This window comes from Corvus cornix, chromosome 4, assembly GCF_000738735.6.
Source record: "Corvus cornix cornix isolate S_Up_H32 chromosome 4, ASM73873v5, whole genome shotgun sequence".
NCBI classification, from domain to species: domain Eukaryota; kingdom Metazoa; phylum Chordata; class Aves; order Passeriformes; family Corvidae; genus Corvus; species Corvus cornix.
Window position 1 is genome coordinate 72789519 of NC_046334.1, and position 15929 is coordinate 72805447.

The following is a 15929-nucleotide window of genomic DNA, read 5'->3' on the forward strand; positions in this document are numbered from 1 at the left end:
CCTCTCCTGGCACAGCTTGAGGCTCTTCCCTCTCATCCTGATGAGACAAATACTATTAGAAGTCATCCTTAAATATTCATATGATAACCTTCAAGGTTGCAATGAATTTTAGATAGTGCCTCAAGGATTCGGTTATAACCAAGCCCCTGCTGAACTGGGTCTCTGATCCTGTAGTTCTGTACCACCATGGAAAAAATCAAGCTCCCCCCATGAATAAGCAAAATCACACACTGTGCTCTCCATGCTGTCCACAGCCAACCTGAAAACCCAGGAGACTCCAAAATCAGCTGTGTGTTCTGAGCCACACTCCTGTCAGTACTGCAGAGATGGACCAAAACCCAGACCCTTCACAAACCACAGCAAGTCTACAGGAAGTCCCAGCTCCAGTGTCACAGCAAGGGGAGAAAGATAAGGAAGATGTAGATGATTAGAGGGATGGAACACCTATGAGTAAAGGCTGAGTTAGTTCAGACTGGTACTTTGAGCTTATTCCTGCAAATCCTTTTGCTTCAAGGACTCCATTTGAATTCAGCAGGCAGCATGTCCCATTTATGCACAAATAACTATTTCCGTATGCACATAAACTATCAACACCCTATTTTCAGGCACGATTAACTTAGCTGGGGGGACACGTCCCAGAACTCACCTGTAATGACATCTCCCAGCAGCTTGCAGGCTGCTGACAATCAGTGTGGAAAGGGGACACCACCCTCACCAGGTTCCCAAGGACCTGTGGAGAAGGTTCCAGCCCTGGTGGCAGTGGCAGCTTGATGCATCTGCATGTCTGCTGGGCCAGCTCCAACAGGTGCTCAGGCCCCATGGAATCATGCAATGGTTTAGGTTGGAAGAGACCATAAAGACCATCTAATTCCAACCCCCTGCCATGGGCAGGGACACCTTCCATAGAGCAGGTTGCTCCAAGCCCTGTCCAACTTCCAGGGATCCAGGGGTAGCCACAGCTTCTCTGGGCACCCTGTGCCAGGGTCTCACCACCCCCACAGCCAGGAATTTCTTCCCAATATCCCATCTAACCCTGCCTTCTGGCAGTGGGAAGCCATTGCCTGCATCCCGTCCCTCTATCCCTTGTCCAAAGTCCCTCTCCAGATCTCCTGGGGCCCCTTTAGGCCCTGCAAGGAGTTCTAAGGTCACCCTGGAGCCTTCCCTTCTCCAGACTGAACACCCCCAGCTCTCCCAGCCTGGCTCCAAGGAGAATCACTGTACATTACTTGGAAGTAACATATAGATCCTGCTGTAGGAACATTTGCTTTATATCATTGTAACTTGGTGACCTTGAGGGGAAGGGGAGAAGACAATGGAGTTACCTTCCAAAACAAAAATTGGCATCAGCAAAAAATAAACATAAGAGCCATAAATATTCCATGAAGATGAGCCACAGTGTCTCAGAACTAAGTGATTTAAAGCATTTAACTACAATTACACTAACTACCATGTAAGTCAACAAACAAACAATTTTCTCTGATGCTTTCATCATCACTGAAAATTAAGTTTTTAAGCCCCTAGAGCAGTGCACATATTAATGTTAGCTAATTAGTTTTGTAACTGACTTTGCAGGCTATGTTGAAAGGGAGAGGAGGAGAGAATTAATGTTCAAATCCTTCTCAACAGGCATTTCCACACTTCAGAACTATAACAAACCAGAAAGCAAAGCTGCCGGGAAGTTGCCTCATGCTGAAATGAGAGAAGATATTTAATTCAGGGCTGATTAAGATAAGCAAGTTATTCATCACAATCATGCCCAGTAGGAGGGCATAGAAATCCTGACCTTTAATAAGAAGAATAAGATCATTTCTTTTTAAAAGATCAGAAGGATCTAGTCCATGCAGACCAAAATATACACCAATACCTGATAATTACACAATAGCACAATGAAGCTTTAGCTCAGTAGAGCTCTTCTGGAGTAAGTACACAACACTCCTTCTCTCCCTAATTTTTCGAAATAACTAAATTAGATACCTGTACAGCTGATGCCTACCATCAGAAAGAGACCTTGGGAGTCTGAAACGAGAACACCTTCAATACACCTGCAGTCATGAGCTTTTTCTAAACAAGGTTGAACTCTCCCAAAGATGGGCTTGATAGAATCAGCATCATGGAATGGCTTGGGTTGGAAGGGACCTAAAAGCCCATCCAGTTCCACCCCCTGCCAAACAGAAGGTTCGATCCAATGGGTTGGTATCCCAAGGATGATACTTGAGCTTCATCTAATTTCATACTCCAGCTTCATCTTTGCTCAAGTTCCCACCAGTTCTTTTTTGGGATACAAAACCAACTGAACTCTCTAGCACCAGCCCCACTGTTACAAGGCCTCAGTCGTCTGCCAGCGCCACGTCTGTGACTGCCAGCCCAATCCAATGGTGTCCTACACAGAGAGGCTGAAGACCCAACTGGTCAGCTGGAACTGGCCATCTGCAAGTTCCCCCGAGATGAGCTGCACTGGGCACAGAAGTGACAGGAGCATGTTCAAACAAAAACAGACCATCAATTTCCCCCCTAAGCGGGAATCTCTTGTCAACACTAATATTTTGGGATGTTTTTCCTCTTCAGGGCATCTCTTATTTCTGCTACAGTTTCCTTCAGTTGGTGACCAAAGCCACATGGATCACTGCGGAGCACACAGTGTTTGTATTTCAGAAAAAGCCTCCTGGCACTATGAGCTGGTTCCCATTCATGGATTTTAAATTTAGGGAGAGCGGAAAGTTACGATTATTTGATCTGACCTCCTGCCTAGTACGAGTCACTGAATTGCACCATGTGCTTGACCTAGAAAAGGTCCTTCCAAAAGCACTGATTCTGAGAGCCATGTTTCTAAAAATAGAAATCATTGGCATTGCCACTTTTGCCATTAAAAAGAAGGGGAAAAAAAACCCAGTTTTTCACTTTTTTACAGTTGCTGACATTGGGTGTTACAGACTGGTTCAGCATGGAAAGGACCTAAAGTTCATCTAGTCCAATCCCCTGCCATGGGCAGGGACATACTGTTCAAACTTTTGGCAGATCCTTTAGAAGATCCTCATCCCATCATGAATCTGCTATGATTCCTTTCCACAGCCACTGACTGGCATCACCAAACCTCAGTATGTTCTTCCTTGGAGAAAATGAGGAATTTGTGGTGCTTTAAACTCTTGCTTATCTTCCAGATAACAAATTAATCTTTCAGTGTTGTTCTCCACCATCTGCAATACCCAAAACATTGCTGAGAGTAGTGTGGACACAGTACTCCAATAACTTGTTACACCCAGTAGTAACACTGCGCTCTTATTTTACTACTCATAAATGCAGGAAATGGAAATTTACATACAGTTATTAGAACACCACAGCCACCATTACTTCAGTCTATCATCCGGGGAATAGCTATTCTGGGAAGTAAACCCACCTTAACTGCATAAATAAAAGATAATCAGGCTTATGCTTCCCACTGTAAAGAGAGAAATTAGTGTGCTCACCATGTGACTTGACCTCCTCAGTCACCTGCTGGCTGTCATTTCTCACTCCTCCAAGTCTTGTTTTCTCTACAAACCACCCCAAACTAAAGCTTAATATTTTCTTTTTGCTGACAGACACCAAATAGTGCTGTCAGTGCTATGGAACAAGAAGGTCTACATGGCAAATGACTGCTGTGAGGTTAGAGAATACACCAGGAAACCCTCCAAAGCACCTGGGACTGCCCAAATCTAGAGGTATTTGTTGCCAGACCTTTTAATACTTCTGCATAAGTTTGATACCAAATCCCTTGGAGCAGATCCTGGTCCAAAACACCACTGGAGACTCTAAACAATGATGAAGAGCCTGAATAACAGTTAGTTTGAAAATATTTCAAATCTAAAGCTTTTTCTTTGACCAAGGATGCCCTTAATCACAGTCTGCGAGAGAAGATCTAAGAGATGAATGAAATACTAACAGGTGAGAGCAGGAAGGGGAAGGAAAGGAAGGCAGGGCAATAAGCAATACACAGCACACATCCCTTGGAACATCTTTGCTGTAAAAAACATAGAAATTTGCTTGCCTACGTGGTATTCCGTGTGCATGGATGTTACAGGGGAGGATGCCAGTGGAAACAGAAGCACTACTAAGTTTTGAATATACTTGGGAGGGAAAAAGGTCTCAGTAAGGACATCAAGAAGGAGAAGGATAATTCCTGCAGTAAATCAATACACAAACCCCATCCTGAATAACTGGGTGACTCGCAGAGTGAAAATATTCAGTCTTAGATAGTCTTGGCAAGAAAGGAGGCAAAATACAGATCATTTAATGTTAAGGGTTAAATTGAGCTCTAGACATCCAAATTTAGTTATCTCTGTAGGTGCTTGCTATTGAAACTCCCACCACATTCCAAAGAGGCACAGAGAGTGATCCAGCTGACCCTCACCACCCTGGGTCAGCCATGATCCCTTTGCTGGGAGGGAGCTACTCCTTGCTCCAAGTGAAGGAAACAAAGCAGACTGAGGGTGAAGAAAAGAGGATTTGGATGCAAAAACAGAACAATAGCACAGAAAATTCCTGACAGCAGATGAGCATATTAAAATTCTAACATCATGCTCATACTTTGTGCGTTATTCTCTCTTACCACCTTGATTCCTTTAACATGTCATTTTCTATAGACAAGACAGAAAGGTTTCCTATCCCTATTTCCTAATGTCAGTCACCTTATTCTAAGCCTCCTATAAAAGCTGCCTTTTTATTTCTATTTTCCTTTTTTAAGATGTCTGAAGATACTCAAACCTGGGACTCAATGGCAAGGGAATAAACACACAGTTTACAACCCCATCTCCTGAATGCCCGATTGTTGAGCTTGGATGGGTTACCCTTCCTTCTTGGACCAGGGTAGGAGAGCAGAGGAGGCTGCTGTTCTGCTAAGTTCTTTATTTCACAGTCTCACAGCTTTCTTGAAGGCAGAGTTTGAAGGGGGTTACATGATAAAGGCAAGCAGCAACAGCAAACAGCAGGCAAAAACAACTTTTTCTTCTAATTCTATAAGCTTTATATTTTTTCTTACAGCAGTGTGGATTATATTTGTTAACTGACCAATAAGATTAACACACGATTCTAGTTTTCTTTTTCTTAACCTATCCTGGTCTAATTCTAACAGTCGTAAGCCTCACACAAGTACTACATGGGTATTACACAGATTTCCATATACAGTTTCTATCAGCTCTTATTGTTTATGTGAACACTCCATCTAAAAAACGTGAACAGTGTAATTCTATCTATGTTTTGTCTAAAGTAAAGAATTCTGTGAAAAGGTAACACTGCTGCAGTAAGAACTGTGTTTAAGGCCTCTGCTACACCTTTTTAATGTTTAAGGCACTTAGCATATATTTCTACTGAAGTTAAAAATCTATACTTCTATTTCACTTTGGTGTGGCTTCATGTATCTCAGCTTGTCCAAAGTTTTAATTCAACCCCTGTGCTTTGGCTTCCCTCTGCGCCTGAGTCCAGAGGAGCTTTCACTCCAACACCTGATATGGCACAAATCATTCCCATTTTTACTTCAGGTCAAGTTTTACACTCTGCAAGGTCTGAACTTTCTCTGTGTTCCAAACTCATTTTCCTACACATTGGCTGCACCATGTTTGCACACCCAACAGCCCCTTCAGTCAGGAGGCTGAGAAGCACTGACACGGACACATGCAAGCAGCTGGCCAGAGAAGTGCAGCTGAAATACAGAAGAGGAAAGAAGTCAGGAGAATCTTGTATATTTCACAAGATCCTGATGGAGATTTTGGATTTGTAGCATGCTGCCTTCTCCATAAGGAGCAAAGCAAACTTGGTTTCAACCAAATGATGCTGCTGTGTTCCACTAACCAGCCACACCAAGCACAGCTGTATGCCTTCTCCCACCACATTTTCCAAGCAATCCTGGCTGAGTAATTTTGACTACTAAACCTGTCAGCACACTTCTTTTTCTGCCCTACACATATCTCAAAACAAGTCTCAGCGATCAGCTTTTCACTCTGCACTGTGAGAAGAAGCTGGGCACTTTCAGTGCTTGGGTTGGAAGCAGATGTGTTGGATAGCTGGGAATTACCTGCACACTGCATCATATCTTACTGACTTCTGGGTTAAGGTTAGAGAACAAGCACATGGGAAACAGGTGATTGTAACTTGACTACTGCTAAAAATACAGCCCAAACCAGAGAAAGATCTTCCTTCAGGGCTGCAGCATTTTGTAGAATCATGGAACAGTTTGAGTTGGAAGGGACCTTGAAGATCTTCTAGTGCCAACCCCTGCCATGGGCAGGGACACGTTCCACTAGACCAGGGTGCTCCAAGCCCTGTCCAGCCTGGCCTTGGATACTTTCAGGGACGGGGCATTGATCATTATTTTTAACTACTAAAGAGACCTTTGCTTTGGTTTATTGAGAGTCAGTACAAAGAAACTCTACCTTCAAGCTAAAAAAATCATCTTAGATAACAAATAACAGCAAAAGACAGGAATGTGCCTGGAAAACACCACCCTGAACAACTGCCTGTCAAACAGCCACACGTGTAGATTGAATTTAGACCAAAACACGCCAATATGTTGCCAGTAGTCCAGCTTTTTTTTCCTTAAAACATGCATCAGACTGTAACTTAATTTATAGAGACATTTCTCACTTAGGCCACTGCTCAAATACTTTAACTGAGCTCCAAAGCACAGTATTTACTTCTCAGTCTGTATTCCTTATACATTCCTAGATAACATTTAACCCCAGGAGCCACAGGGAATGTTATGCTGACTTCATTTCTTGCCAAGAAAGTGAGCAGGAAAAAACCAGCTGCCCTAGTAAAAACTGATCTACCTTCAGAGAATACAGAAAACCTCAAAGACTTCCATTATTTCCAAGATTAAGGGTTATCTGTTTGAAAAGCAATGATTATATTCTGCAGCGAGTTCACCAGTAAGAGCAGAAACATCTGAAGCAGAAAGAGGAAGAAGAGGAGAAGGGTTATCAGACATCATCCTGCTTTATTACCACAGAGGAGCTCCTCGTATGGAATAAATTCATATTATTCACACCACTGCACTGCAAAGTACAACCAGCTACAGATTTTTGAAGATATGCAGGAAACAGGGACTTACAAAGAATTCCAGCACTGAAAAAATTAATCCCCCAAATCCTCTTGATCAACTCCTATGTGGGAACAAACCACTCTTGAACAGAACAGTGACACAGCTGGGTGTCTGCAGCTGCCAAGAGCTTCATCCTAGCAGGACAGCTGGGAGGAAAACCTATAGGAATGGGCAGATCTCACCTGAAAATCCCAAAGCAGGGGAGAAACACACCTTATTCCTTAGGGAATCTGGCCTCAGGTTATGACATATAGATAAGTATACACAGGAAGTGCACATGGACTTGCTCGAATAATGTCTCGCTTCTCTCCTTTTGCATAGAAATAAACAGATTAAAACAAGACAAAGCTCCTAGAAATAATTCCAGGTGCAGCCCAGCCCAACCTCTGATACCTGTACATTATATGGGGCTCTCCTACCATGCTTTTAGCACTGAGAAAACCCAATGAATGTGTGGTTGGTTGCTTGTGGCACACAGGACTTCTCTACAAACACAACTCAGGTATTTGGCATTTGTGCTGGAAAATGAGGACTAAGGACACATTCTGTGTGCCACAACAATTGGCCACCTCACCCTGGTCACCCTGAGTGCTTTGGGTGGAACAGGAAACAAGGTTCCATTGAGAAGCAAGAGAAGAAGGCAGTGAAAAAAAAATCAGGGATAAACAAGGAGGAACCAGATTTTGGGGTGTAAAGCACAAAGTTATTTACATGATGCAAATGCAAAAAGTTGTGAAGCTGGTTTGGACCATGGGTAGGTGAAGAAGAAAAAACTTTGGCTCTAAAATTTGCATTTTTAAGTAGTAAACTACAGCTTTCTAAATCCTGGGTGGCTTCCCCACCTTCTTCTTATACTCCTAATGTTCCGGGGGGGGAAAAACCAACCTCCCAAAATATCTGAGTAAGGTTTAATTTGAAAATGGGGATTTGACTTCTTTTTTTAACATATTAAAGCAAGAGCTAATGTTTCTATTTTCTGTTTCCTATTTTGAAACAGATGTGCAGAATCTCCTAATTTATGTGGTTTTGTACTTATGTTGTCTAGAAATAGAAGTTCTGGGAATTCAGGATATTCACCCCTATTTTTCTGGTGCTTCACAGAAACTGCAGCATCCGGATACTAAAATAACATAATTTGTCACTGAAACTGTAATCAAAAATACACTAAAGGCCTAAACAGCAGTATTAACTGAATTAGCTTAGCCTTCAATTTAAGGTTAATGTGATGCATATGTGAATAAATACTAGCGAGAACAACTATTAAAAAGACATTTAAGGAACACATTTTATCCTTCTCACCTCTCTCCGTCGTGATGCCCAGCAACTTTGTTTAATCTTCCAAACCACAGCTGCCACCAGGAGCAATGACAGGAAACAACTGGAAAGGACAGGGAAAAAAAATAGAAAATAATATTTTATTGCCTTTGTTCATAACATACTGGCAGCTGAAAAACTCCAAGAAATGAAAAGTTAAAATAATAATTAGAGATGCATTGATGAAAGAAAATCCAGCACGGTTCAGTGCTTGTGATACCCAGTGAGGAATGACACAGTTATTTTCAGGGAAAACTGTTGTTCCAAAGTTCTCTACCTGACTTCCTTAAATGACAGTAAGGGTAAAAGATTTAATCAGATTCGAAAAGCCACTATTGCCTATCTCTGGTGATATTTTAAGTGAGAGGATAACCCCCAAAACGAGAAGCCTTGAAAGAAGCAGAGAAAATTGATTATTATTTCTTTTCCAAATTACAAAAATAAGATACAGTGTAAAGTAGGTGAATTCTTGTAAACAGGCTGTTGCAGAACTACAGGCACTTCTTGATTTCCCAAAACTATATTGGTTTTCTTCAGTCAAAAGAGGGGGGGAAAAAAGGATGAATGGATTTATGAATTTCTAGGGAAAATGCAAGGAAGTAGATATAACAAAAAGGAGTAGTAAATACTAATAACAACAACAATAACAACAATTGTATTGACAGTTATGATCTTATCACACTGAATACCTAATGAGCAACTTCAAGGCACACAGGCTAAGATTAAAATCTGAATCCCAGTGGAAGCCTCTTTCCTAAAGGACTGCACTGATGGGTTACAGAAAACATCTGCAAACCTGTTTGCATGTTCCAGCACATACTGAAAGACAGTTTAAAGGAAAATTTCCATTGACAGGAAGATTAACCAGAACAGATGACTTATTTGCTCAAGTGCAGCATTCACATTAACTGCTGGGCTCTGGATGCTCCAACAGGGATTTCTCTTGAAGAGAAACTTTGCAAAGGACTGCAAAGATGTTCTCACACTCCACCCTGACAGGAGGGGGCAGCCGGGGGGGTCGGGCTCTGCTCCCAGGGAACAGGGACAGGAGGAGAGGGAACGGCCTCAGGCTGGGCCAGGGGAGGCTCAGGGTGGATTGGGACAATTCCTTCCTGGAAAGGGCTGTCCAGCCCTGGCAGTCCCCATCCCTGGAGGGATTTCAAAGCCGTGTGGATGTGGCACTGGGGACATGGGCAGTGGTGGCTTTGGCAATGCTGGGGGAGTGCTTGATCTCGATGATCTCAGAGGGCTTTTCCAACCTAAATGATTCTGTGATACTATGACTTGGAAATACCTATAATTAAAAAGCAGGATAGACAGCAGGAACCATTCCCTGAGAAATGCAAAAGGTGGAGACTGTTCTTGTTGCCGTATCACCATCTACAGACTACATGTTATGAAAACTCCATGGATTGGGCACACACACCCAAAGGCAGCCAGTCAGTGATGGGATTACACTTTTCAGGCTTAGATATGCACAGAAACATGCTTTACTATCATATAGCACATAACATTAAAAAATTTGCACTTGTTTGACTTCATGGTCCTGGCACAGGGCGCCCAGAGCAGCTGTGGCTGCCCCTGGATCCCTGGCAGTGCCCAAGGCCAGGCTGGACAGGGCTTGGAGCAGTCTGGGATAGTGGAAGGTGGCCCTTGTGACATGGCAGGGGGTGGAATGAGATAAGCTTTGAGGTCCCTTCCGACCCAGACAAGTCTGGGATTCTGTGACTTCAGCATTGAAATATCTGCACAGCTTTTAAAGACTCCTACAGCGCCTGTTTCTTTATAAATTTAAGGAGGAGCATGGAGAGATTTGTTTTGTCTCTTTCATTTTAAGAAATCACTTCAACCACATTTTCTCTAAATATTAAAATCTGACATTCTTGCACTGTAAAAGCCTGGCCATGTTTCTGCAAACACAAATAGTTTAGACAAGCATTTTAATGGCTATTTTCCTTATTTAAAGGTACTGGATTACTACTGAGTTTTGCAGTAAAAAAACAATGCGCCTCCAGTAAGTAAAAGGCATGGACATTAAATCCTTAATTGCTATCTTGTTGAAGAATCATAGAGTATCTTAGTTTCACAGGACCCATCAAGATCAAGTCTATTTCCCTGCTCTTTGCAGGACAGAAGCAAACATGCGTTGTCCAGGACTGAGGATTTCATACCATCAGCCTGCTATTTCTTACAGCAGACTGTCCATAGCACCTGGAAACAGTATTTCTCTCCAGGAGAAGGTTACTCTTGTATGAGATGGAATTTCACTTATTCCACACTTGCATGGGCACAACTGAATGAAGGAATAGAAAAAATTTTGAGTGCTCGCATTTGTCTTGGGATTCACAGAATCACAGAATGGTTGAATTTGGAAGGGACCCTAAAGCCCACCCAGTTCCACTCCCTGCATGGGCAGGGACACCTCCCACTATCCCAGGCTGCTCCAAGCCTCATCCAACCTGACCTTGGACATTTCCAGGGACGGGGCATTAAACTCCTGTTAGCTTCCCACAGCACAAATGCCACCACACTTAATGGCTTTGCTAAGCTTTTTTTTTCTTCTTTTAAGCTCTCTTTTCCTTCAATAAATCTAAATGTGCTCCCTGAAGAGCAAAAATCCAAATTGTATCCTTGCAAACCCAGCTCAGCCCAGCCATGAGCTAAATCTTTGGTCTGCTTTGTTTTCAGTAATGTTTTAATATCATTATACAAATGGAGAATGAAAATACAACAAAATTTTCAAGGCAGTGGAGGAAAGTGATCCTGGCTCCACATTACATTTAACCATGAAAAAGAAATATATTCAAAGTACCTGCAGGAGCGCCCAGGACAGGCTGCCAAAGCCAACACCTGCCAGGCAATTGTCTTCACCTCGTGACTCCAGCAAGAAGCTTCATTTCAGAAGAAAGCATTCAAACTGCCAGAGGGCAAGCTGGATGGAATATGGGGAACAAATGCTTCCCTGTGAGGATGGTGAGGCCCTGGCACAGGGTGCCCAGAGCAGCTGTGGCTGCCCCTGGATCCCTGGAAATGTTCCAGGCCAGGTTGGACAGGGCTTGGAGCAACCTGGGGTAGTGGAAGGTGTAACTGCTGTGGAACTGGATGGGCTTTAAGGTCCCTTCCAACTCAAGCCATACCATGATTTTCTGATTTTAGATGCAGTTTATATGCAACATAAGCAGCTGCCATGGCTTTTCTGTGGTTTATCTCCTCAATACACCTTTTTTTGGGGAAACAAGATGGAAGTGCAAAGGGCAGAGGAAAAATGCCACCAATGGCAAAATGCCATTAATCTCGAGCACCTCTGTTAAATTACCTATTTCAGTTGAGTTTCTCCAGGAGGAGTTTCTCAGGAGGTCAGGGATACAGATGAACTTGCATTGTGCCACCCACAGCCAGCAAAGTCAACAAGGTCTCCACCTTTACACAGTAACATGCTCCAGTCACATGTATCTATCAGACAGCTTCAGAAATAGACACACCAAATAGAAGATGCAAATCAAAACATGCTTAACTGCTACAAGGATGGCCCCTTTTCAGGAAAAAAGTGACCTCAGCAATTTGAAAATTGTTGGACCTCTTATTTTGAGTTGATTTCATAGAATCACAGAATCATTTATGTTGGAAAAGACCTCTAAGATCATCAAGTCCAACCATTAACTCAGCACTGCCAAGGCCACCACTAAACCATGTCCCCCAGGTGCCACATTTACAGTGGCACTGTAAATATGTCTCCCTACGTATTATTTACTCCCTCAGAGAAGAAAGCTAGAGTGGAGAACTAAGAGGATCACCTTTATTACTAAATCTCCTTTCCAAAATGCAACACTGCACAAGTCTGCATGTCCCAGAGTCTTTCATTGGTTTCCCTTTCCTGCCCATTTCTGGCACCACAGCCAAGATTTTTGTGAGAAAACACAGCAAGGAATTAACAATTAAAGACTAATAAAAACTTCTGCTAAAACGCACACCACAGTACCCTTGTATTTCAGGGGAACAGCACCATACACATCTTTGTACTGTCACAAGGAGGCAGCAAATATCCACAAAAGCTATAAAATCACTAAGGAAATATATTTTCCCCCTTGAACTAACAACCCTTGGAAGCACTCAGGGAGAAATAAAAGGCAGAGCCTGCTGCAGTCCATCACCTGCTGGAAGAGCCCCAGGGGCAGAGCAAAGTCAAGATCTATTGTTGCGTTTACTCAGCCTAAACCATCCTGAAATAAGTTAAAAGACCTGATGTGAGCATCAGTAGCTTTAGAGAAGTTTTTTTTTCCCTACTTTCTCTGGGAAAGCAACTTTGTAGATACAGGACCAGCAGACAGAACCAGCTGCGTGCAGAGAGATGTGCTGGGAAATGATTTGGAGTGAGAGCCGACGGTTGGCAGAGTCCTGGTAAAACACTGTGCCCTGCCCTGCTTTCTCCTCAACAGCTCCAGACACATCTCTGCCAGCCATGAAAATCCACCAGTTTACAAAAGACTTTAAAAATAAAATTTTGCTACGGGATTTGTTTTGCCCTCTCCTTCTCTTTCTTCTCCAAAAATAACAGCCTACCAAGAGCCTCCTTCATCCCAGAAATCCACTCTTCACCCAAGTCTTCTCTCTACAGCTTCCCCCATCTCAAATGGCTCCAGGGAGACCTTAGTGCCCCTTCAAGAGCCTAAAGGGGCTCCAAGAGAGCTGGAGAGGGACTTCGGGCAAGAGACAGAGGGACAGGGGAATGGCATCCTACTGCCAGAGGGCAGGGATGGGTGGGATATTGGGAAGGAATTGTTCCCTGGGAGGGTGGGCAGGCCCTGGCACAGGGTGCCCAGAGCAGCTGTGGCTGCCCCTGCATCCCTGGCAGTGTCCCAGGCCAGGTTGGACACTGGGGCTTGGAGCAGCCTGGGACAGTGGAAGGTGTCCCTGCCATGGCAGGGGGGTGAAACATGGTGATCTTTAAGTTCTCTTCCAACCCAAACTACTCTGTGATTCTATTGGTTGTTGGATTTCCATTTTCCTACGGCCTGTGACAAGTCCAGTTTAGGACCAGTTAAAGTCTTCCAACAGAAACAAAGAAAACCTGCAAACTCAGGTGTGAAACCAGACTGAAAGGAAAAAGAACCATCAAGAACCATCTAACACCCCCAGAGAGTTTTTCATCCCAGGGAAATTTGAACATGACTCCATTTCGGTCAGGTTCTACCAAGTAGAGCTTCCATTGGCTCACACAGTTATAAAAATCTGTGCTTACACAGCATAAATATTGCAATGCAGGGAGGAGATATATTTAAACTGTATGGACAGTTTTCTATTTGGCAAATAGCTTTGTTAATTCATTCTTAATTATTCATTAGATTATTTAAGTACAATAAATGAGCGATGTGGTTATAAATAATCTCTCCTCAGTTGGCCTCAACACATGCATGAATTCTTAGTTGATCAGCCTTCAGTGCTTGTTATACCACTGGGTTACCAGTTATACCAATGTTATACCACATTGACACAAAAATCTGAGCTTAAACACACTGTCTGGTTTTATTCTGGACTTTAATCTCCTTTTCACCACAGAGAGAATACTCTCTCCACTCCCAGTATCCTTAAAGCTTTTCAAACAAGTCCACTTTCATTTTTAAATGTCTGGAAAACTCCATCAGCACTTTACTATGATGCATTCTCAGGAGGGGAGAAGAAAATCCATCTGGTGTATTAGGGCACAATTATTAAACCCTCGTGAAATGTTTATCCACATCAGAATTGCTTGTAAAAAATGGCAGCTTTAAACACCAAAATGTACAGCAGCCTCACTGCTAATGTGCTTTAACATATACAGGTCACTTAATAATTTCAGAAAGCACTGCTATGATTACTAGAAACACAGCCCAAATTATTTTGATGAATTGGAAGCTATTTAAGTGCTATTTACAAGTAAATTTTAATATGCTGCAAAGTTACAGGACACATTTTAAAGTACTAGATGCATTAAACCTTGAAATAATTGGAACAAGCACATAACATGCACGTGGTTGGTTGGGTTGTGCCAAACAGCTGCCTGCAGCCCCTCGAGACAGATTCCTGACCCCCTCTTTTAGCTGAAGATGGCAGAAGCCATGAGCCATCAACAAGCCACAACTCACCTTAGTTGTGGCAGAGAAGGGCAACGAAGAGAGGGAAGGGTCTGGAGCACAGGGGACATGGGTTAAACCCAGATGGAAATTAAGCACTGCAAAGCCACTCAAGCTCCGTCTCTTCCCCCCCACCCTGGTGGAGCACGGACGAGAATCAAAAGTAAAATTTGTAGGTTGAGAGAAGAACAGTTTAATAATTGAAAACAAAGCAAAACACAGTAACAATGGCTAATAATAATGATGATGATATTAAAAAGAGAAAGAAAAAAACCCAACCAAACAGCTGATGCACAATATAATTGCTCACCACCTGCTGACCAGTGCCAGCCCCCCTTCCCAGATCAAACCCTTCCAGGTAACTCCCCCAGTTTATACACTGGGCTTGATGTTCTATGGTGTGGAATATCCATTTGGCCAGTTGGGGTCACCTGTCCCAGCTATGATCCCTCCCACTTTGAGTAACTTCTCACTGGCAGAGCAAGAGGAAAAAAAAAAGCCCAACAAACTTCTGAGAAACACATCTTAGCAAAACCCAAAGCATCAGTGTATTATCAACATTATTCTCATTCTGAACCAAAAACACTGCACTAGAACAGCTCCTGAGAAGAAACTAACTCTATCCCAGCCAAAACCAGGACAACAAGTCTGATCAGGAGCAGCTGAGGGAGCTGGAGGGGCTCAGGCTGGAGCAAACGAGGCTCAGGGGGGACCTTGTGGCTCTGCACAAGTCCCTGACAGGAGGGGGCAGCCGGGGGGGTCGGGCTCTGCTCCCAGGGAACAGGGACAGGAGGAGAGGGAACGGCCTCAGGCTGGGCCAGGGGAGGGGCAGGGTGGATATTGGGGAAATTCCTTCCTGGAAAGGGCTGTCCAGGCCTGGCACAGCTGCCCAGGGCAGGGGTGGAGTCCCCATCCCTGGAGGGATTTAAAAGCCATGTGGATGTGGCACTTGGGGACATGGGCAGGGGTGGCCTTGGCAATGCTGGGGGAGTGCTTGAACTCAATGATCTCAGAGGGCTTTTCCAGCCTAGACGATTTTATGATTCTGTTCTATGATTATGGAAAATGAAGTAAAGAGTGCTGAGAAGAAGATGGAAGTTATGGATGCTGAAATGTTAATCTTCTTAATTTTGTTAGAAATCATGTAAAGATATTCCCAAGCTCTTCCTTTTCCTAAAAAAAAAAAAAAAAAAAAAAGGGACTCAGACTGTATTTTAGGCACATATTTAGTAATTCCATTTGTGCTGCAATAAAAAATTACTTAATAAGCAACAAGAGTAAATAAAATATTTGCAGCATAACTCCAGATTTGAATTATTGCAGAAGGCCATTCCCACTTATTGGAAACACTGGGAAAACACTTACAGTCAGGAAAAACAATATATGGCACACAAAACCATCTGCCTGAGTCCCGTACTGAGCAAATAGTGCTC

General features: G+C 43.2%; 1 protein-coding gene across 2 annotated transcripts in view; it reads right to left on the reverse strand.

Annotated features, from left to right (window-relative positions):
- The window catches only part of ATRN (attractin), a 154642-nt gene that overhangs the window by 25581 nt on the left and 113132 nt on the right, over positions 1-15929 (reverse strand). Inside the window, exon 26 of one of the 2 annotated variants that reach the window (XM_039550339.1) lies at positions 8372-8450. In XM_039550339.1, coding sequence (XP_039406273.1) covers positions 8372-8450 — 79 coding nt within the window. Of the gene's footprint in view, positions 1-8371; positions 8451-15382; positions 15670-15929 lie in introns of those variants that run through there. The other variant, XM_039550340.1, reaches the window with a different exon arrangement.